The following is a 24,675-nucleotide window of genomic DNA, read 5'->3' as shown; positions in this document are numbered from 1 at the left end:
GCACAGTGTATTATATAGGTCAATCCCAACCCCCCAATTCAGCCCACCCCTTGGCAAGTTTACTTCTGAGAGCACTTCTACCAAAGAGATTTTGAGACATTGTGAAAAGCAGGACAGAAAAAGAGGAAACGTAAAATCAAAACTATGAGTGATTCCGCATATGCAAAACATCAGGGGAAGAAAATCTTGCCATGACTTATCTTCAGGCAACATTTTGGTATAACTACATATGATTTACATTTATGATTTAACATTATCCCAAACACTAAATATACAGAATACCCAAAACCCACATTCATAAATTTCAACAAGAAATAACAAAACTAGAGAGAGAAACACATAACCCAAATGAACCCAACACAGTGTTCCTCAATGTGGTCAGAAATCTCTATGAATCTGAAATGAATTATCCCAGAAAAAACTGAAGAGTTCCTACTGATAATAAAGACAATGTAGTTAAGTTCAAGTCTTCACATATTCATCACAGTTTTATCCCTGGATCTCAAATAACTTTTGTAATTAGGTTAGTTCAATTTTTTCACTCAATTAAAAACTTGAAATGTCATTAAAGTTTTATCACTTTTTCTATTCAATATTTTTCAATACACCTAAAAGAGAGAAAAGGGTTGATAAAGCCTCATATTCACAATGCTATTTTTAAAATCTAATTGCCTTAAATTCCCAACTCAGTTGTCTCAATACTGATGTCTCCTTTTTTCCTTTGGAAATCTCAAAAAAAATGCTAAAATATTCAATTAAATTCCTTAAATAATTTATTGAACATTTATCATTTACATTTTTCTTACTGAATCATTGATATTTTTTTAAAGGTTACAATTAATCATTAAAAGTTTCTTTTTGCTAAAAAACTTAAAACTTCCTTATTTAATACAAAAAACTTTGGGATAAGTATCATCAAGTTTCTTAAAATATTAGTTAAAATTCCAGAACAAGTTTATCTTATTTAGTATTAGGAGATATGTTTTTGCAAATGAAGCACTAACCAAATCAGTGTTACAGAGTCATTAAGCATAGTCCCTTTGCAGATTCCGTCTATGTACATTAAATATATGTCTGATCAACATGTAATACATAATTATCTTGTATCTGCTGTGTCTTTAGAATTCATCAAATCCTAGATTTCACTGAAACATGCTCAACTCAGATCCATTAATTCATCCACTTAAAAAAAGCTCAATTCATCCAACTTAAAATCAATCCATTCACACTTAATGGCCAACCACATTACAATCATCAAAGTTAATGTCTTGTTTCATTGTATGCAAACTAGTTGCTGTGAAGCAGAAGACCGTAATCAGAAAATTGAATGTATGTCGGTGGCAAAAACACATCCAGAGTAAACAAAACAAACTTACTAGCAAGTGACTCTGATTCACTCGGCAAGGGGAAAAAGACAGGATTCACTCTACAGTCTTTGACATGTAATTTCTGTAACAAAGGTCTTATATGGTGTTTTAAATTGAGGTGGGGGGGGGGGCAGGAATTCTTTGACCCAATGTGCTTAGAAATTCTTGACAGTAAAGGTACTAGCAAAAAATGCTCCAAAATTTGAGTAGTGTTAATTTGTATACATACAAACATACTCTTTTATTTCATCAGGCTTTTTTAATACACTTCACCACATCTTGACTTATTTCTTCTTTGTTAGTAAACATACCTCCTGCTCGTCAGAAGCTCACTTGGCAGAAGTTGCAAAATTAGAGAGCTTTGTTTAGTTCTACCTAGTGACAAATCTTCAAGACTATAGATTGCTTTAAATAAAAGTTCAGCATTTACAAAATAGCTTTAATATAGTTAACTGATTTTCGATATTCATTTCAGTTACCAAATTTCATAAAGCAATTGGTCAAATACAGTTTTTAGTTAGTTTGAGCTAACCTCAAAATTTAAATCTAAGAAATATCAAAATATTAAATTCTTAAATATCCCCCGCAAAGTGTTTTAAAAACTGTCAAGTACTGTCAAATTATCTCACATAAAACCAAAGCATTAATTAAATGAGGTTTTCCTGGAATTCACAATATAAAACATTCCTTTTAGCACTCCATCAATGTTATTTGCAAATACAACATATTCTTAAATGTTTGCTTTATGAGACCTGAAAGTAACATACTTCCATGTGGATAAGATACATCAACAATTTTGATATTCCTTAAGCTCCTTATGTTGGATGCTAACTTTATGAGCCTATTTAATTAAGAGATTTTGGATAGAAACCAGGAAAAGCTTCTAAATGATCCAGAACCAGATGATAAAATCATGAGGATGCTGAAGAAGGTTAAAGTCCATGTTACCTTCAAGAACAGAAAACATCCATCTTTGACTATTAGACATATGATAGCCTGAAGACCAAAGTCAGACTAGGACTATGGGTCCTCCCAATTCACCTCTGGTATTTTGGCACAAAATGAAGAGAGGCCACAAAAAAATATATGGACGTATTCAAGTCTGGTTTTTAAAAAATATGTAATACTTGAACCAATCACAGAATAACGTATGGCTTATAGTTAACTTTGTCAGTTTAAGCGATATGAAAAAAATACATTTTGTTCTGTGGTGACTATTTATTGGTTAAACTTTTATTTTCCTCTTCATATTTTCGGTGACTGTTTCCCACTGGTATCATCAACCAGGTCTCTCAGGCGAGATAAATGGTGCAAAGCCCTTCATTAAAAAGTATAAAACACATTATCAACCAACATCAAGGACTGAATAGGTAATGCAGACAGTAAGAAATGGTCATTACATTGTTAATGAACTTCAAAATCAGTATAAGATAAACTTATGGAATATGTTTAGCATCAAAACTAAGAAAATTTTTCTTTATGAAACCTTGCAATCTGAATAACTCAGGGCTAAAATAATTCATCTAAAATTCTATAAACAGATAAAAACTTATGTTTGACATTTAAAGATTTTCTTTTTTAAGTGTACCAAGTAGCCTAATAAAAAACAATAACAGGTATCATTTGTATCACACTTAGAACATCTTTTCCATGTGGTTTTCATAGAGAGATGATACCTTCTGATATACTAAGTATATCATTTAAGAAATAAAGGACATAATTCATTTTTAGCATATACATTCAAAGCAGCTAAAATTTTAAAAATAGCACTAAAGAATCAGTTACATTTGAGGAAAACTCATTTTTATTGAGCATGGGGAAAACAAATGACAATTACATTGAATAATGTAGTATTATACCAGCAACCTGGTCCTTCCCAATCATTCCTCATACAAACCAAGAAGACAGGGACCCTTAACTTTCCAGTCTTCCTCTGAAAGTATTCTTCCAGCTTTCCCTCTCCCCTACCTTTCAGATCCTTGAGGATCACTCAGAAAATGTTAATCAACCATCCAAAAATATGTCTCTGGTAAACAAGAGACTAAGAAAAACAGAAATAATATAACATTTATGACGTGCAGTAATCTCTAAGGTGAGAAATTAGTGAGAAGTTACAATGATGTATAATAAATAAAATACATCCTCCACTTTACCAAGAGTAAGAAGATGGAGGAAACTAGTAGTATTAATTACTATATTACATCGTATCTATTTCCCTGTACTCTCTTTCTTAGACACTCAAATGTAGTAAGAATCTGAATTCTGACACCCATTCAACAGCTTCTGTTAATTTTTGAGACTGTCATCTTCATTAACTAAATGATAATAACTCATCCAGGGTTACTAAGCAATTAGAGGTAAAACTAGACTTTATTATTTCTACATCCTATAATAATCTCTACTTAAAGAATTTTCTTCTTCCTAGACACACATTTATGAGGAAGAATACAATCTGTAAATATAATACTTGGGGCTTATCTTCCTTTTTCTTTTCAGGCTGTGATTCAAGATACAGAAAGACAAGAGGCTAGAATTCGATCTCATTGTTTACAAATTGGAGGACCACAGATTCTTTAGATTTGAAGGATCTATACAATGGGATGGGGAAAAAAAATTATCTTTATTTTCACTAAATGCTATCTCTAAATTAGCATTTCCTTCCACTATGAATGTAAGCAACAGACAAAAGTGATCTCACATGCCACAGAAGTCAGAGATATTTTCATATCACATAAGCCATTGCAGGTATGTTCTATACTCATGACTATTCCAAAATTACAAGTTTATATAATAGTTACAAAATTACAAGTTATTAAATCCACTGCTGTAACATAGTTACTCTCATTCTTTCTGTCTCAGTCTAGAAGTTCATATGACATAACTAGGTAACTATTAGAAAATTTTAAGTCTAGTTGTTCAGCCACCAAACAGTGAAGTCTCAGTGGTGACCCAGACATCAATGTCTTCCAATATTCTCTGTTTGCTGATCAACATGTGAAAGGTTAAGTAAAAGACCACACAAATGGTTAATGCTTTTATTCAAGTTATGCAAAAGGCTTTCACAATAATACATGTTTTTACAAAATGAGTTTTAACTTACCTGTATTTTAAATGTATTGTCTTATTTTTAAATGCAATAAAGAGAAGCATATATTATTACTAATCAGAAATGTATTTAAATATTTTCATAATTAATTCACTGTAACTGGTTTCCTTTCTAATCCCATATAGTATATTTTACGCCTTTAAAACACAATGTCGGGTAGAGAGGGGGGGTGGGTAATAAAGGAAAGGAATAAAAAAGCTAAGTAGAAATATGAAAACTTTAGTGGCTCTACCTCAGTTACACAATCAGTTGGCAGTTTCTTTCATCTAACTCTTTTGAGAATAAAGCTTAGAAAAGAGACTATCAAAAGTGACTGGTATTTCAAAGGAAAGTAAGGGAGAAGGGAAGGATAAAACTGCAGAAGGAAATTTTTCTTAATTTTCTTCTGTCAAAAAGTGAAAAAGCACGTTAATGGGGAAAAGATCAACTTAAGGATTATATTACAACACTGGGTAATCATTCACCTTAAAAACTGAAATTTAAAAACTCATTTCTTATTTTGACAATGCATCTACCAATAACCATTCAAATACATACAAATCAATCCCCAGAAACTCAGTAATACTGATTATATGATGACAATTCAGCTATATTTTAATTTACTTATTGATATCTTGCATTTACGTTTCTATTAATACTACTATATTGGCTGTTCTCTTAAAGACTATGTTTACTGACCAATATTCAGCCTAGTATTCAGGAAGAACTGAACAAAAGGCTTTCCTGGACAAACTGCCTACTATTTTCTAGATCTAAGTAACATACGGGCACATTAGAATAAAGAAAAATCTTTGCTTTAGGGTCATGTTTTGCAAGTCTGAGAGCTAATTCTGTCTATCCCTAGTATAGAATGAACACCAGAAAACTGAGCAGGAAAGGAGATCTGAGAAACAAGACAATTTTCCAGCTATCATTAAGCATGGTCTTCACAGCATGACCTTTATTATTGAGAATTCTTACACATTAATCTCCAATTAATATATAAAATTACATGTCCTGAGGCCAAAACCAAATTATTTTTGGAGGACTGATAATTCTGCAATCATCCACCATTGCTCACCTTTATAGTATGTGAACAATATGCAATTGCTCATTTTTTACAACCATCCTAAGCTTATATGACATAATAAAAGATCCTAGAAAAGGTACTGGCTCAAAAACCAATTCTTTCATTTGCTTAAAGACGATAACTTTAATATGTAAATACATAAGACAAAACTAAGTATTATAGGGATACAAAACAAATATAACTTTGATTCCTACTAAAAGCAAAATCTTTCTGGAAAAATTAACATCTTAAGCTCTATCAGCCATTTATACTTCAGGTCCAATGAAACTTTTTCTGTTATTTCTAATAGGAGAACTTAAGAAAACTGAGTGTCCAGGGGAGTAAACAGAACCCATACCAAGATCCTGCAGTTTCCTAAAGCTAATGAAAGATATTTTAATGAACTGGTTAGCAATCCAAACTGTGAGAAAAGCCAGTTATTTGAGGATTGGGGAGAAACACCCTAGAAAAGTAACTAAAGCTCCTAAAATACAACCTATAACTTCTGCAAAAGTTGGGTTCCTTTAAAGTATGAAAAGATGACCATAATCCTAAACGGATACTTTGCAGTCTTGTAAGAGAAATTCTGAGATTGAATTAATTTTAAGTTGTCCTTAAAACAGTCTATCTAAAGACTGAAAATAAGGGGGAGAGGGGAAATGACATGCTTTCTTCATAAATCTAAACTTACTTCATAATACTACAAATGCCTTACTGATAATACTTTCAAAATGTAAAATAAAAGCCAAATTAAGGTTGCGTCAGCTAATCCAAAAGAATCAACAGCTAAGACCCATCTAACAAAACTGGACTCTTACTCTCTAAAACTGGCATTCTGTAGGCAAGATTACTGATGGTCTAAGCTAGAAAAAAGTTACTACTATTAAAAAAAATTATAGAAAATGGTAAAAGCAACTGTACAATCAGTATCAATTTTTGTGGTTAACTACGTATGGTTCAGAGTTCATTTCCACCAAGAAAAACATCTTCTGGGCTATGTACTTTGAACTCAGGAAATACACAAGTCTTGTGACACAAGTTCAATATCAATGTTTTTAAGAACTGTGGAAAGCTTAAGGTCATCTACTTTAAATTTTAAAGCAGAACGAGGTCTTTATGCAAGATAATCAATTGAGGTACTGCACAGAGACTAAAAGGATAATGCACCACTATCATTAATGAGAGTAGTATTAGGAACAGAGACTGTAGAATCTGTCTGGTTTGAATTCCAGTGCTGTTTTACTAGCCAGGCAGCCTTGAGCAAGTTACTTTATTACTTGATCTGTATTATGGAGCAAATAATAGTACTTACCTCACGGGGTTGTAAAAATCACATGAATTACATACAAAGCACTAAGAATACTGATACTTGGTAAATGTTCAGTAAAGATTAGTTATTAGTATCACTACTCACTGAACCCTATTAGATATGAAACATTATAGCCAAGACTATGGCAAGCAACAAAGAAAGAGGCATTATTTCTACCTAGAATAGTGGCAGAAATTCATACATACTTTTTAAAGTATGAAAACAAAAATGAGATACATATCTTTCTCATGACAATTATAAATTTACAAGTCTAGGGTTTCACTTTTCCACTGCTTCCTTACATAAGAGAATCCTAAGCAATTCTGAAAAGACAAACGGTAGTCAGTATTTGTCTAGCCCACTTACAGCCAAGCAAAATAATGTTACAAAGTAAAAAATTTTAATCTTAGCATTAACTAAACTGCGTATTCCATCTTTTGAGGGCACTTCATATTCACACAACCAAATCCCTAAAATATAACCTTCTCTTCCATCAATATCATGACTATAGGAAAGAACTGCATTCTTTCCAGCTTTTAAGATAATGGAACTAAGAAAATAAGTAGATTAACACCTTAGGGCATTTGGACCTATCTTTACATCCAGGGCATTATATTCACTTTAGATTTCTGTGGAGATACATCAAACAATGATACAGTTATTTACCTCTTCTAGAGAGAACACAGGACAACACATCTCAAGCACAAGTTGTCCTTCCAGAATATTCACACCATTGCTCTCTCAAATTGTTGATATTACTCGGAAGGGAAAAGGAAAATTTCTCCAGGCCATTCACAGCTATTATATTTTAGGTGTCCACAGTTATCTCATTAAGCCCTAAGAATATTTTAAATAGAAAATAGCAAACGTTTAAGAGAAAAGTCTGAGGGTTAAACAACATGCTCCAGGAAGCTTAAATATACCTAGTACATTTCTTCCTTCTTAGAGCTACTTAAGTCCATCCTGTAACCTGATTTCAATCAAAGCAATGACTAAAACAGATTTGTATTCATAACATACTCAGAAATTAACAGAGAACACTTACTTTTGAAGTGACCTAGTAATAGGAGCCATACTTTCCTTCAACTGTAATTTAGAGAGATCATCTTCTGAGATCTATTATTGAAAACACCAAATATAATGAAATAGTGAAAATGTTATATAATTACAAACTTAAATGTTATTTAATATGTGATTAATAAGAACACATTAAGAAATATTGTCTGTATTCCCAAGGAAATAAATCTAGTAAATAAGTTTCAGTAAAGCTTATATATATATACTTTTTTTTTTTTGCCAGAAAGGGTCAAAACATTTTATTCTCTTAATTTTTTTTTCTTTTTTAATAAAGTTAAACAGTAAAACAAAAATTCACAAGCTGCTCTGTCCGCCCCCCCGCCTCCCTCCCCTCCCCGCAGTCTTCAGCGCTGGCTCCCTTTCCTTCACCCAACTCACACAGACACAGGGTATCCAACTGAGAAAACGAAACTGCTCTAAGGACGTGGAGACGTGATGAAGGGAGGAGGTGAATTGTGTCCACATTCGAGGTTAAACTGAGCAAGTCTGCATTTTCTGGATTCCGGGTGGTGTCCTTTCATTAGCCAAACTGAAAAAAGAAATTCCCTGGACCAGAAGCTTCAAAGCTGAAGCCCCCAGGACCACCAAAGAATGCCTTGAAGATATTGTTTGCATCAAAATCACCCATATTCATGCCCTCTTCATCAAGGTCTTGTCCACTGTCATAGCGAGTCTTTTTCTTGGGATCAGAGAGAATGGTAAAAGCTTCTCCGACTTCCTTGAACTTTTTCTCCTCCTCCTTCTGAACTTCGGCACTGGCTCCACTGTGCCGATCTGGATGGTGCATCAAGGCCCGCTTCCGGTAGGCTTTCTTGATCTCGTCCTCAGAGGCATTCTTGTCTACACCAAGAATCTTGTAGTAATCTTTCCTCTTACTCTTCTTCAGTTCTAACTGTGCATTTTTAAGGAGCTGTTTGTGTTCTTTTGTTTTCTCCGTCTGATATACTTTTTCATAGTCCCGTACTGCTTCTTCATACTGTTCTGTGTCCAAGTAACACTGAGCTCTTCTCAAGTAGGCTTTTATATACGTGTCATCGAGCTTCACTGCATTTGTGCAGTCTTCTGTTGCATCATCTAGTTTCCTAAGCTTGGAATTAACCGTACCCCGATTACAGTAGAGTTTAGCATTTGTTTTTATATTGTTGGGGTCTATCCCCAGGGCTTCTGTGTACAGTTCATATGCTAGCTTGTAATTTCCTTCTTTAAATGCTTTATTCCCATCTTCTTTCTTTGCTTTAAGTGCTTTGGCATTTCTGCAAGCAACGCAGGCCTTCTCATGGTCAGGAGCCATCCTGAGAGCCTGTACAAAAAACTGAACCGCCTTCTCAATACAATCTTCATAATAAAGGCAAAGACCTCGTACATACAGAGCATCGGCATTGGTGGAATCCATTCGTAAAATGTCACTGGCCACAGACTGAGCTTCTGGGTAAGGACCCAGCATTGCTAGACATTCTGCTTTGAGGATTTTGAAGCGATGGCAGGCAGGGGCGTATTCCAGGGCACGGTCCATGCAAAAAACCACCTTCCAAAAATCCTGCTTCTCAAAATCCGTTTCTGCTATTTTCTCATATTCTATGACTGCATTCGCATTCTTGAACTCCTGCTGGGCCTGAGCATTTTTATGATCCAGTTCTAGGGCTCTCTGGAAACTACGACATGCCGCCATGGCATTCCCTAGAGATAGGTGGCATTTGCCTTCTCGTAGATGTCCCCGGACGAAACTGTCATCCAACCTCACTGACTGCTGTGCATCCACGAGAGCTTCCCGGAACTTTCCAAGCATCATCAAGGTGGCGGCTCGATTCCCATAATAGCTAGCATTTTTAGGACACATATCTATGGCTTTTGTATAATAGTTATAAGCTTCATTGTAATCTTTCTTGGCATAGTAGGCATTTCCTTGTTCCTTGAAAGACTCTGCTTCTCTCTTTGCCTCCTCATCGTCTAGCAGCTCTGGCTCGGTCGCCGCCATTACCACATCGCACTCCGCGGCAGCCCGCCATCTTACCGCCGGGACCTATATATATATACTTTTAATTCTAAAAATATAACTTTATTTTGCAACAGTCCTAAAGTATGCCTCTAAATGTTTGTTCACTATATACCATGCTTATTAACATAAAACTAGAGGGAAAAACTACAAAAAGATCTAGGAGGAAATCGTATCCTTCACAGATCTCAATTTGCATTCATAGATTTCAATTCATAAATTAAGTTTATGCTTACTTGTTTAATTTCTCCTTTTGGCTCTGCAGTTTTATTCTGATTGAAACTTTCTTGCACTGCCTGAAGATTAAATAACATTTGCTTCAGGGCTTCAACAGGTCCATGATGTTTCCCTCCAGAAAGGGTACAGCTCTAAAGTTAAAACACATGAATAATGAACCACTCAAATTCATAAGGGGAAAAGTTATATTCTGCATTATTTCCCCACAATATAAAATTAATGCAAAATCCAAATAATACATGTCAATAAAGTGTTTCACCAAATCAAAACTGTAACTCAACCTCCTCTTACCCAGTCCCCAGATGGAGTCACTTAAAGACAATCATTATTAAAATATTGGCATATACTTTCTAGTCCTTGTTCTTTTACAATGAATGGTGCATGTTTACATTTGCAACACATTCATTTACCACATTTAAAATCATAGATTCTTACAAGTGAAAGGTCCTTAGAAAGCAGGTAAGCCAACATGCTCCTTTCAAGTGTGTAAATGAAGCTATCAACTGAACAAGAACTAGCAGTTCAAATACACAATGGTGTACTCTTCATTCTAAGAAAGGAAGGAAATTCTAATACAACATGGATGAACCTTGACAACATTACACTAAATGAAATAAGTCAATAACAAAAAGAAAAATATAGTACAATTCATCTTATACTATGCTATGGATTCAATCTGTGTCCTCCACCCCCGCCACCACCCCCGGAATTCATGACGAAATCTAACTATGAATGTGGCTGTATTGAGAGATAGGGCTATAAGGAGGTAATTAAGTTAAGTGAGGTCATAAAGATGGGACCCTGACAACCATTGAATTAGGAGACCAAGGAAAGGCCATGTGAGGACACAGTGGGAAGGTGGTTTGTCTGCAAGTTAGGGAAAGGGCCTTCACCAGTAAAATAATAAGTTAGCATCTTGATCTTAGATAATCCTGCCTCCAAAACTGTGAGAACTGAATATTTGTTGTTTAAGCCACCTAGCCTATGGCATTTTGTTATGGCAGCCTCAGCAGACTAAAACATACATGGTTTCCAGAATAATCAACTTTATCAAGAGCAAGTAGAACAGTGCCAGCTGAGGGTAGTAAACAGGTATGGGGGTAAACAGGCGTGGGTAGTTAAGTGTTTAATGAGTACAGAGTTTCAGTGGGTAAAGATAAAAAAGTCCTAGCAATAGATAGAGGTGATGGGTACACAACAATGTAAAGATACTTACTGCACAGAACTATATACTATATCCTTAAAAATGGTCAAAATATTATGAATACTTTACCAAAATTTTAAAAAAGAAGAAAAAGAAACAGCATAAGGATTCAGTTTGGCTTATACTCCTAACAACCTCGGAGACAGCACTTGAGGCATTATCTCTAAATGATCTGCATCCAGTCACTGGTTTAGAAGAAATTCTAGTTGCTAATGCTAACCATAAAAGTTACAAAAGCCTGCCTCTGAAATTTGGTGTCTGCCTTGAGTGAGTTTTTCAGGCAAAATTGTGGCCAGAGTATCAAAAACGAGAAAACTAAAAAAAACAGATTATATGAACTGTTATGTGTCATTCATGAATGAATGTTTAATAAATGCTATTCAGTACATTTGATAGAATTTGTTCTGAGACTTGGCATTAAATCCTGGTAATGAATGCCTCTGAGTACATCTTTTGGTATACATCTTTTGGTATAGCTTTGACTCTTAGAACTATAGTAGTGTTTCATATATTCAAAAAACAACCATTTAAACCACATAAAATGTGGGAATAACTCAATTTACACAATAAAAAAATGACCTAAGAGTATTACAAACCAACGACATGACCACACTGAAAGGAGCTGAGCAGAAAATAATTAACCAAGGTACGTTTGGAAAAGAATACGTTGACTGGATACTGTGCAGCTAAAGACAAAAAGTGTGTATGCGTTAGTTGCTCAGTTGTGCAGGAGATGCTTTACTGTCTGAGCTACCAGGGAAGCCCCAAAGACAAAAAGAATCGCACACAAACAATATAACTTAGCTAGTAAATTTATTTCTTACAGCAATTCTGAAACTATGCATATGCTAAGACTGAAAAAACAAGTAAATCTATTATATATAGTAAGAGCAGAGATTCTTACCAGAGGAGAAAGAAGTTACAAATAAAGAACAGAAAGGGCTGAAACTAATACTGTGGTATTGAACTGGAATTGGTGTCAGTATGAACTCATGATTTTATACCTACACATAAAATATATTAATACATATGTAAATAGACATAGAAATATGTATACGTGTATATGTGGGTTAGCAAACATGTTTTCTAAGTCTGCCTGCTGAGAAAGTCTAGCATAAAGAACAACCCAGGAGCAATCAGCACACCTCATGCTTAGATCTTAGTTTCTAAACAGTTTTCAAATAAAAAGAAACCATGGCTCCTCAGAGTAGTCCTCAAAAAATGATAGGGACATGTCAAAAGGACACAGGAGCCAACCTGAAGCTACTCTTACGGCCTAAACTGGAACAATTTAAGCAACGAATTAATAATATTATATTGTAAACCTAGAAAGTAATACCAGGTTTCCCTGGTAGCTCAGACAATAAAGAGTCTGCCTGCCATGTGGGAGATCCAGGTTCCATCCCTGGGTCGGGAAGATCCCCTGGAGAAGATCCCTTGGAGAAGGAAATGGCAACCCACTCCAGTATTCTTGCTGGGAAAATCCCATGGGCGGAGGAGCCTGGCAGATTACAGTCCATGGGGTCACAAAGAATCGGACATGACTGAGCAACTTCACTTTCACTTTTCTTTCAAACCTAGAATTAAATATCTGTAAGTCCCCAGATTTAGAGAACGAACTTATGGTTGCTAGGGGGGTTGGGGGGAAGGGACAGTTAGGGAGTTTGGATGGATATGTACATACTGCTATATTTAAAACAGATAACCAACAAGGACCTACTGTATAGCACATGGAACTCTGCTCCATGTTATGTAACAGCCTGGATGGGAGGGAAATTTGGGGGAGAATGGATACGTGTATATATATGGCTGAGTCCCTTTGCTGTTCACCTGAAACTTTCACAATATTGTTAATCAGATATACCCCAATATAAAATAAAGTTTTAAAAAAAATCTGAGTCCCAATAAAAACAGTTTTATAAATGGGGAGGGAGGAAGAGCTCATTACACAAGAACTTCAACTAATAATTCAGACGAAAAAACAAGATCCACCAATGATGCTAAAAACAGTGGATGGAACTTTGAGACTATTAATACTTGCACAGTTTCATAGCATCTCCCCTAAGACATTTATTAATTAACAAGAGGAAACCGTAATTTTACTAAAGAGAAAGCCAGTAGGCACATGTTCAAGACTAATATTACCAGTACTAACATATTATTATAGGTTTATCTATAATAAATATAAATTATCTATAAATAAATATAAAAATAAATTTCTATGATAATTACATATTATCATTATCAGTATACTGCTCTGGACTGAATGTGTGTGCCCCCTACAATTCAAATGTGCAATGTGAATTAATCCCAACATGACAGCACTTGGAGGAGGGGCTTCTATGAAGTAACTAGGTCATGAAGGTGGAATTCTCACGAGCGGGATTAGTGCCCTTACAGGAAAAGACACAGAAAGTTTGCTCCCTCTCTGCTCTCTGCCACATGAGGAAACAAGCAGATGGCCACCTGAAAACTAGGAAGCAGGATCTCACCAGACACCTTCATCTGAACTTCTTAGCCTCCAGAAACGTGAGAAATAAATGTCTGTTGTTTAAGCCACCTGGTCTATGGCATATTTACTACAGCAGCCCGAACTAAGATACATTATCAACATTATCAACGACAACATGACCCCTCTGATATGATGCACTGAGAAGGGCACAGCATGATATCTGTTGCATTCTTGCCAAAAATTCATAACTCCATTTTAATCAAGAGTAAACTTCAGATAAACCCCACTGAGGAACAATCTACAGGAAAAAACCAACTGACATCTTCTAAAGTGTCAAGATCATGACAGACAAAACTGAGGAATTGTGAAGACTGAAGCAGATTGAGGAGATATGACAACTAAATGCAATGCTAGATCTTGCAACAGGACATTGGCAGGAAAACTGGTGAAATCAGAATAACGTCTGTGGTTTAAGTAACAGTATTATGCCAATGTGAAAATTACACTATGGTCAGTGAGATGTTAACATTAGGGAAGCTGAGAGAAGGGTGACAGGAATTATCTGTATTATTTTTGCAACCTTCAATAAACAGAACTATTTAAAAATTAAGAAACACAGTGGTAGTGAGGTGGTGTCTGTGTAAGGCAAAAGAAAAGGGATTGGCTGGTTAGTATTTAATGGTCACCCATCTCTAACTTTACAAAATTTACGCAGATCTGTTTCTCTCCCAGGGCTCACTTCAACTAAGTAAACTGTATCACTCACTGCTTTAGTTGCTTGGCTCAAACATCTTGGACTCACCCTTTGAATCTTCTGTCTCCATCCTACCCAGTCACCTTAAGAACACATTACAAGTCTAACTATTTCTGACCACTTCTAATGCTCCCACCTAACCCAAGTCTTTACAATCCCTATTCTGGAAGACGGCTAAAACCTCCTAACTGGGTTCCTTGTCCTTCCCCAGCTCCTCTCAAGTCTATGTTCCATACCACTGCCACTTTATATTTTAAAATGTAGATCTGATCATTTCATTCCTCCGAAGTACTTCAGGCACTTTTCATCTCACTTAAAATGTAAAATCTTCATTCCACTGCTTACTTACCTACACGATCTGACTCCTGGTTACCATCTTATCTCTTAAACATTCTTCCTTGCTCATTCTGACTGAGCTACACTGACTGGACTCTGATTTTCCTTGAACATTTTTCTGCCTTAGGGTTTCTGCACTTACTATTCCCTCTAAATGAAAAGTTATCTCCCTCTGAGTACACATATGGCTTATTCCCTCATTTTAGGTTTTGGTGCAAACATCACCTCACAAGAGGCCATTCCTGCCCACTCCAGCTAAAATTTCTCTGCCCTCGTTTCTCTATCTCAATCAGTTTTTCTTCACAATATCTGTAAGACTCTCCTTTATACATGGGCTTCCCAGGTGGCACAACGGTGTAAAGAATCCATCTGCCAATGCAGGAGACACAGGTTCAATCCCTGGGTTGGAAAGATCCCCTGGAGTAGGAAATGGCAACCCACTCCAGTATTCTTGCCTGAGAAATCCTATGAACAGAGGAGACGGGTGGACTGTAGTTCATGGGGTTGCAAAGAGTCAGACATGACTGAGCACAGCACTTATATATTATTGTTTGTTGTTGTTATTCAATCACCATTACCTATTTCATTTTGATATAGCTCCTCTGTCCAACTTGGAATAAAAAATCCAAGAGGCAAGGATTCTTCTCTTATTCACTATTAGGAATACAATTCCTAGAAAAGTGTTTGGTACTCAAATTTATCTGGCAAATAAATATTTGATAATTAAGTTTCACTTACGCAGCATTTGCTATAGCATCTTCTTAGAGCACTAAGGTCAGACATATTCTGACAACCTCTACTTTCTCTAGTAAATTTCACTTAAAGAAAAGATATATATTAAAATTTTTAGCTAATTTTTGTCTGGAATGTTCAATCTCTCAAATCTTCCAGATGTCAGTATCTCAAAAGTGTATTCAATATTTAACAGCCATGAATTAAAATTCTAAATCATATAATCATTCCTTATGTACATATATAAACATTTACACTTTATTTCAGGATTACTTGCAAGATGTACATGTGCTGATTTTATAAAGCTGAGTAATAAATTTCCCATTTTAAATTAAACAGATGTATAATTGTCTCTTAGAAACACAACTCTCAATAAGCAACTGCCCTATGAGAAAATATAACCTACTCTGTAAGGTGCTGTTTTACATGTTTTCCAGGGGGAAAAAAAAAGAAACCACTGTAATGACAATTTAGGCTCCCCAGAGAGTTCAATCCCAGGTCCCTCTACTTCAGAATACCAAAATTATCAGTCATTCTAGGAGTGATGGTCTTACGGATATGTGCTGGGGAAGAGAGGATTTGAGCCATTTTTTGTTTTATAATATCCAAATAACTTAGAAATTAATATCTATAAATTAGTCATAAATATTCCTTTAATAAGATAAAAAGATTTAATGTCACCCACCTGATTATCATCATTTAAAAAATCTTCAAGGAATTCATTAGCATACTTTGTCTTTGGAATTTGTTGAGGACTATCATTAGTGTTAACAGGAACAGGAGATTTGCTAGGATTTAAGGATACAAGACGGCATATAAGTTCCCAATTGATAAAAATTAGACAGTATATAACTGACGGTTATCATTTAAAATGGTCACCATGAAGTAACCATTATAGATAGGATTCCTATGGATGTTGCTTGATACTTCCTTCATCTTCTCCCTAAACTTCTTCCTTCATCGCTCCCTATCTCCTTGCTTCTCCTGTAAAGCTTTACGGAAAAATATAAAAGAAACTGAAGACATTAGTCTTTAATTAAATAAATGAGCCTTCAAATATACTTATCCTCCAAAAGCTCATTTGTTTGAAACAAGCAGTACATTTTTCCAATTAAACATTTTTGGTCACTCAACATTAATACACAAAGCCCCCACAAATTTATAAGTTTCTATTAAGATGGAACTACATGCTGCTTCTACATCAAAGCAACAGGACAGATTCTCCTCCAGAACTGGCACTAAGGACAGACTAAAGTGAGAGAAGGATTAATTCTGAAATTAAAATTCCTGAGTTCAAATCCCAATCTCACTCACGGTATGACTTCACAAAACTTTACCTTCACTTCAGTTTCTACATTCACAGTCCTTCTTATCTCATGTACTACATAAATTTAACTCTCCATACCTGGGACACTTAAAAGAAGTTCAATAAATGAAAGTTTTTTTCTTAATGTTCAAGAGGAAGAAAAGTGCATCCCCAGCAAAAGTAAAAATTTTCTCAAAACAAAAATCCATTAGCTGCAGAGAATAAACTCATTCTATCTCTTTTATATATCAATATGTGTTTCTTATTCAAGTACTCACATATCTAAGACTCTTAAAACACTTAAACATCATAATGCAAATTTTTTTCTCGGTAATTAGAGTTCTTCATTATTCACTCATCTGATTTGTAATTTACTATGAACTTTTTCTTGTTCCCAAGTAGCTTTTCCTCCCATTCTTTAACAAAGAGTTTGTACATCCAACTATCATCAAAAAAGCATTTATCTGATTATAAAAGATGAGTGCTGGATATATATGAAATCATCATGCTATTCCTCTACTTTTGGATTTGTCTGACATTTTCTATTACAGAAAGTTAAACCAAAAAAACAATTTTCTGGCTGTGGTTATTCTATCTTTTAGTACACTATTACCTAGTCAATTTTGTTTTTGATGACAGATTAATAATTTGTCAATATCACACTTAAGTCAGATCTATTCCTTATCACACCATCAATAATTTTATGTAAAACATATCCATCATAATATCATGGTACTAGGGCAAACCATAAACGATAATTATACAAGTCAGAAATCATAGTATCTAATTACAAAATACATTTAGTATATTAAAAAACTTTACACAATTTAAGCACCTCTGATATCTGCTCACCCTATATATAGGATTTTACAAATACAGATACAACCAACTGATAAGAAAATAAGAAATTAGTAAATATGAAAAATAAGAAAACTTTAAGAATTAAGAGAGCTAATTATTAATCCTAGTTTGTTTGTTTTTTAACACATTAATGAACCAACCATTGAGAAATGAAGCTGAACAAACAAAAAATATTCTGGATGATCACCACCACTATTACAATTTACAAGGGAGTGTCATAGATCAGAAACTGTCCTAAGTACCTTATATTTATTTTCTAATCAACTGAATCCTGACAACTCCAAAGTAGAAGCAACCTGTACAAAATCTCAGCAAGGAAATGACAGAATCAAGATTCCAAACTGCAATTACAGTCAATGTCCACATTTAAGAAAATAAGACGCTCAAATGAGAAGTAATCAAAGAAGGAGTCGGGAAATAAACTCTAAACAGAATGAAGGTTTAGACAACTGAAGATATTAAATTATCAGAGCCTAGGACAGGATATAGGATTACAAAGAATGCATTTCTAACATGGAATTAATATCACTAAGAAAAGAAGCTTTCCGAGACACTTCCTCTACACTCACATTCATGGGTAAACACTTTTTATTCTGAGCAACTATATCACAGAAAGGTTTAGCACACAAATGAAAACACTCTTAGGAACTTCAAACATTTACCATACAAAAATGATACCATCATTTATGGAAAATAACGATTGAAAAATACTAAAATGTAAATGAAGAGAAAGGAGTATTCTAAAATATAGAGAAAATATAGAGGGAGAAAAAACTTAAAAGTAAAAAAACAAAGTAGTAAAATTTTAATAGCTTTCTCCATTTGCAAAATAATTGCTTTTGGTTCTAATTCCTCCTATTAAACATATATCAATATTTTCTAGTGCAACGAAAGGATCATGTAACAAAGACAAAAGTTATATAAGGTACCTAAAGTTACCACCATCTTGTGGTAACTAATGAAATGCGATCTAAAGCAAACACTGAAAGTTATGCTCTGTAAAAATACCATGATACTACCATTGTTAATTATCATTAAGTTACTTAAAGATTAAATCAGATGTGCACATGGCATTCTTCATTTAGAAAACGGAATAATTTCTCTATTTTAACTTACAAAGTAACAGGAATATTTTCCCATGATCTTTCCGCTTCAAGTTTATCTAATGAACAAGGACTGTCATCCTTTTTCATAGACTTTGGTAACTCTTCAGTACAATGCTCTAGATTTCTCTTGGCCTTCAGGATAAGCAATTCAATTTTGTCACCTAATTTAAAAGATTACATTAACTCTTTAAGAAAAGAAATAAATGCAAAGCATAGTAAAATCTTATAAAGGCAACAAGAATTTACATTATTTGAAATATAAACATATCCACAATAGCAAGCTATGTTAAAATGTGACATTTATTGTGACACAAAGGAAAAAATAAAGACATTTTTCTAGTCACAGAATACTCTACATAAAGGTGATTAAGAATTCAAAACAAAAATATCACTTGAGCATTGTATCAAGAATATAACAGATCCTAGATGCTAGGTCAAATTTACAGCACTTTGATTCTTAAAAACAGTAAAAACACACAAAAAAAGAACAATTACCACTGAATGGCTTTTTGGATCCTGGAAGAAGCGGGTTCTCACACAGACACTGGGTAGGTTCAGGACCACATTTATATTCATTCAGTAATCCTTTATCCTCACTCAAGGAATGTGAAATGTTTGAAGGTTCAAAGGAATATTCAAAACAATCTAATTTATTCATTAGCCGAGAAGTTCTTTGTGCCTGGTAACTATGCCGAGGAGAACATTGATCTTCTTTAAACATTTGATATATTCTTTGACTATCTGTATCAGGTAACAAGTCTTGATTGTAGAGCCAAACTGGGTACTTGAAGTCCGGTATACTGGTTATCCCTGAAATATTAAGGTCAGACTTCTGGCTAGTGAGCCATCTTGGGTAATTCTTTTCAAGATTGTGTTCTGAACTGTCCCTAAAAGGTAATTTTTTGGAAAAAGATAAAGAAGGTACAGAAACACTTTTATTAGCCTTATTCATGAATTTGGGGTTTTTCAGCCTACCACACTGCCTTCCTTTCATATTTGTGTACACAACTGGGGTATCTAAGTTATCCTTGCCCTGGAGAGCAGCTGGTTCTTGAAAATTCTGAATCTTTTCTCTGTCAGATGAACTCAGTCTTCCAATGTGTTTCCTGTTTTTCTTGCTACTTCCGTGACCTGATCCAAAATAAGTGAAAGAAAATGATCCATCTGCTGGAAGCTTTAATAGATCATCAGTTGTTAGACTAATGGAGTCTATGTCATTAAGAGTCTGTCCACTATAGGATAAGGATAAATGTCTTTTGTCATCAGGATTTTCAAAAGCTGAAAAACAAAGCAGAATTCTGTTTATCTTCTTGTATCACATATAAAAATACTTCATAATATTCAACAGTAAATGAGAATTAAGAATCATGTCTGCTGTTTTCCCTTAATCTTTACTTAAGCTTTGATTAAAAGCATGAAAGGTATAGGCTGATGTAACAGGATATGGTTTTTTTTCCTTCACATGTCTTTAATTTAACTACTCACTACACTTTTTTCTCTCCAGCCTCCTAGATATTCTCATATTCTTTAATTTACAGTTTCTTCATCTAGACACACCCAATGCACTAATACACTCACATGAATACCGGTCACTCAACTGCAACACAGGAAAAAAACAAGTCGTTAAACTAGGTGAAAAAACAATTTGCTTTCCTGCTTGCTAACCCTGAAATAGACACAGAACAGCTGTTCTAATTCTCCTCTTCTGGAATATACTGCCCAGTCTTCTAACAGTTGATGTAAACTTTTTTCACCCTAGAGGTGAGTCAAGTGTTAACTGGGTTATCAACAGATACATTGTCCAAACTTGTCTTCATGGACCTCGATACCGTGCTGTGCTGTGCTTAGTCACTCAGTCGTGTCCGACTCTTTGCAACCCCACGGACGGTAGCCTGCCAGGCTCCTCTGTCCATGGGGATTCTCTAGGCAAGAACAGTGGAGTGGGTTGCCATGTCCTCTTCCAGGGGATCTTCCCAACCAAGGGATCGAACCCAGGTCTCCCGCATTGCAGGTATAATCTACTGACTGAGCCACCAGGGAAGCCCTAATGGACATCTGACCAAGGAAAAATCCTTAACATCCTGTGAATGTTACTGACCCACAGAATACAGACAAGGAAGATTAATACAGCCCTATCCTCTCAACTGAACTGATCAAGTATAAATTCTGAAAAGCTAAAAATAAAAATAAATAAATTCTGAAAGGCTGAGATTTGCTTAAAGTCATTAAGCTAGGTAATGAAAGCTAGAACCACCAAGTCAATGCTCTTTCCATTACACTGTAACAGAATGGCTTAAGGGTTTAGAATCAGCCATCTGCTATTACTAGTTGCATTTTATAAGCTTCTACTCCAAAGTCAAAAGAGGATCTACCCCAAAACTCCAGAGAACCAAAAAATCACAGAATCATTTAAGAAATATATACAGAACTCAACATTCCAAGTCATTTTTACTTCAAAACAAAATAAAGCATTTAGTTTTCTAAGACTACTATACATCTCTCAAAATGCTTTAAATCAATAGGTAAAAAGAAAACAAAGGATAAAAGCATACCATTGTTTGGTTTACAAATGTAGCTGGAGAATTCCGGCATATTGGTAGAACATTTATCAATGTTAATCTTTCCAGTGCTTGCACCAAGACACATTTGGCTTAGATCAAAATCATCAATATAGGCCTGTAGAGCCTGAGACGCAGAACTGTACAGTTTATCCTTATACCGAAAAGAGCCAGAGTTAGAGGAATTACTGCCACTCAAGCTGCAGCTTAACAGAGAAGATACTGAAGATTGCCGAGAACAAACCCTGTGTTTTGTATTTGATTTTGCCATGGCTTCCTCAAAATTGGTTCTTTCTATTCATTTCTCCTAAAAACAACTATAATACAAAAAGAAAAGGTTAAAGTTCCAATTAAAACGAGTAATAGTTCACACAGAGAAATTACTAAATTTGTATAAACTTTACAACTTTAAAAAATAAAACCCATTATCTGTAAATTATTTTTAGGCAACACACATTATATATTTTCCATTTTAATTAATGTAAATTCTTTCATCATCTATTTAGAAAACATGTATTGAGCACCTAATATATGCTTGGAATTATATATACAAAAATCATCTGATGAATGATGCAAGGAGCTCAGATCTGCTGCTCTGTGATAACCTAGAGGGATGGGATGGGATGGAAGGTGGGAAGGGATTTAAGAAGGAGGGGACATATCTATGGCTGATTCATGTTGATATATGGCAGAAACCAACACAATATTGTAATTATCCTCCAACTAAAAACAAATATATTTTTTAAAAAATCATCTAAGACTATATAGGAAGTGTCAAGGGAAGAATACTCACTTTTTCAAAGTCCTGTAAACTAGTGATGTAGTCTTTTCTTACGCTGATACACTCTATGACATCACAATACATAACATTCCCCTATACAAAATATTGTTCAACTCATAAGCCCACCACCATACACTACACACAGTAGGTGCTTGATAAATTTTTAAAAGGCATCAAATGACATATTTGAAACAAGAAGGAAAAATGGATACTAATTATCCACTTTCAACATTTTAAATGCCAATATGTAACTTTAGGCAACCTTTTCCCCCAAGACGTGAGCAAACAAAATAATTTACAATATTCATCGATAAAGAAAGTATTACTGTGAAGTAAGCTGGCAAAATGTTCTTTTCCTAAAATAATGCAGTTTTAACAATCCTTTTCTGACATTCGTTTTTTGTTACTACCCTATTTTCAATTCTCATGTAAAACAGATTCAGCCCACCTCTCGAAGGAGACTTAACAGTATGGAAAAATTGCCTCAATGAACTCATCTTTTTTTCCATTATTAAAATTGAGAGAATTTCGGTCTACATTAAAAGAGCAACAACAGTATATTTGAAAACCTAAGAAGTAACAGAATGAACAGGCACTACTTGAGTAAATAATATGACATTCTTTTAGAATTAAATCAATGGATTTTCTGAGGTAAAAATAAAAGCTTAATGTCTAGGACTTATCATATGCTATGATATTATAACATGTTTCAGTTCAGTTCGGTCACTCTGTCGTGTCCGACTCTTTGCGACCCCATGGATTGCAGCAGGCCAGGCTTCCCTGTCCATCCATGTCCATACCCAACTCCCGGAGTTTATTCAAACCCGTGTCCATTGAGTCAGTGATGCCATCCAACCATCTCATCCTCTGTCGTCCCCTTCTCCTCCCACCCTCAATCGGGGGTTATAATTTTAGGAATGTTTAACTTGTAACAATTTTTAATGTAATCTTCATAACTGTCAAATTTGATTTTAGAACACTGAGAAAGTCTTCAGTTTAAGAAGAGAAAAAGGTCAGAGTTGACAGTAGTCAACCGAAGCCTCATACAAACGTAAGATAATTATTTCTCTGACTGCTCTGATACTACTGGTACACCTTCTAAAGACTGGCTAGACCAAGTCAGCGTTGCCTTTTCTTCACCCATCTAATGATTTTAAATCTTCTCAAGTAAATATTGCTTGCATGACAAAACTGACCAAACGTTTCCGCCCTTATCCCAACACAGCACAGGTTACCGATTTTGTATTTTACAAAATCTTAAAGACAAAAACAAAACCCTAAAAGGGAAAGCTGTTGGATTGCGGTTCTCAGTGAGTGGGTAATAACATTTATTTTAATTCACAGGAAGCAAAAAGAAACCCACGACTGAATCATTCCTGTGCAGTTTCCAAAAGTACACAAACCAAAGTTTAAGTCAACTCCTGGGCACCCATCATTCTGCCATCAATGACCAACACAACCACACTCTTTATCCACTCACTTCTCCTCACGTCCGCCACAGAATTATTTGGAAACAAATTCGCTCTTACCATTTCTTCCGTAAACATTTCAGCATGCCGCTCCAAAAGGAAATCCATCATTCCGACGAATAGAATGTTGAAAGGAGTGGCCACTGGTTTCAACTACCTTTGATTCAAATGCAGAACGTACAGCGTTAAACAACCAATATGGTAATAGCTCACAGGAAATAAACAAACGACTCAACGGCTCTGTGATTTATATTAGGAAAATGAACGTGTTTGTGGTTGCCGCAAAAACAAGACCTAATGACCCTGGAAAGCGAAGATCGCTGGCGCCCCTGCTGACGGGCATCTTCGGATTCAAAGCTTGCGCCCTGAAAGAACTAGGACCCACCTCCCTCAGGGATTCCAGCATCCCCCGCCCGTCCACCCAACGCCGCGGTCACAGACACAGGTTTCTCTAAACCGTTATCAGACAACAGGAGTGGGTGGGCTGAGTCTTTGCGAGGCAGCGGCCCCCGAAGCCCAACAGCCTCCCTCCCCGCCCGCTTCAGCCTCCGGAAGCGCCCGAAGGCCAAGCCAGGCCCTTCCGTCCCATTCCGAGCCTCTCCTCGTTAAGTTTTCCACTTTACACCCGACCTCTCAGTCCGAGCCTTGCCTCAGGAAACGCCTTTCCTCTCCCACCCCGTCATCTTTCCCTTAGCCCTCCCCTCCCCTCAGGCTGTCAAGGAATGAGACGCCCCTCGAAAATACACCCGCCGTTCGGGCCGAACTCACCGACGAAGGCCCAAAAAAAAACGAGAAAAGCGCACACGTCCACAATTCGCCACTGAAAGCCTCGGGCTGTCACAGGATGGGAGACGCGACAAAGCATCCCGACCCGGTCGCCGCCCCGCCCCCGTCTCAGGTCGCTCGCATCTCCCTCCGCCGTCAGGGCCCAGCGCTACGCCCGCGCTCGCTTTCAAACTGACCCAACATGGCGCTGACT

The 24,675-nt window shown here is 35.7% G+C and overlaps 2 protein-coding genes across 3 annotated transcripts; both read right to left on the bottom strand.

Annotated features, from left to right (window-relative positions):
* Positions 1-750: 750 nt before the first annotated feature.
* C27H18orf54 (chromosome 27 C18orf54 homolog) lies at positions 751-24,673 on the bottom strand. 2 transcript variants are annotated; one of them, XM_061130786.1, is made up of 9 exons: positions 24,465-24,673; positions 23,757-23,853; positions 21,441-21,763; positions 19,384-20,166; positions 18,899-19,049; positions 16,301-16,403; positions 10,137-10,268; positions 7,876-7,946; positions 751-2,685 (listed from the first exon to the last, which is right to left on the bottom strand). In XM_061130786.1, exons 3-9 carry the CDS (start codon positions 21,715-21,717, stop codon positions 2,613-2,615), a joined length of 1,590 nt encoding a protein of 529 aa, XP_060986769.1. In that variant the 5' UTR covers positions 21,718-21,763; positions 23,757-23,853; positions 24,465-24,673; the 3' UTR covers positions 751-2,612. The 2 variants fall into 2 exon arrangements, with proteins under 2 accessions (XP_060986769.1, XP_060986770.1); XM_061130787.1 differs by lacking the exon at positions 751-2,685 and adding an exon at positions 2,692-7,667.
* Positions 8,250-9,933, bottom strand: LOC133047526 (dnaJ homolog subfamily C member 7-like). Its single transcript, XM_061130789.1, has one exon. It carries the CDS (start codon positions 9,880-9,882, stop codon positions 8,428-8,430), a length of 1,455 nt encoding a protein of 484 aa, XP_060986772.1. The 5' UTR covers positions 9,883-9,933; the 3' UTR covers positions 8,250-8,427.
* Positions 24,674-24,675: the final 2 nt, after the last annotated feature.

Source organism: Dama dama, chromosome 27, assembly GCF_033118175.1.
Source record: "Dama dama isolate Ldn47 chromosome 27, ASM3311817v1, whole genome shotgun sequence".
In the NCBI taxonomy this organism is placed as follows: Eukaryota; Metazoa; Chordata; class Mammalia; order Artiodactyla; family Cervidae; genus Dama; species Dama dama.
Note: the sequence above shows the minus strand (reverse complement) of the source record. Positions and strands in the feature narration are given on the sequence as shown.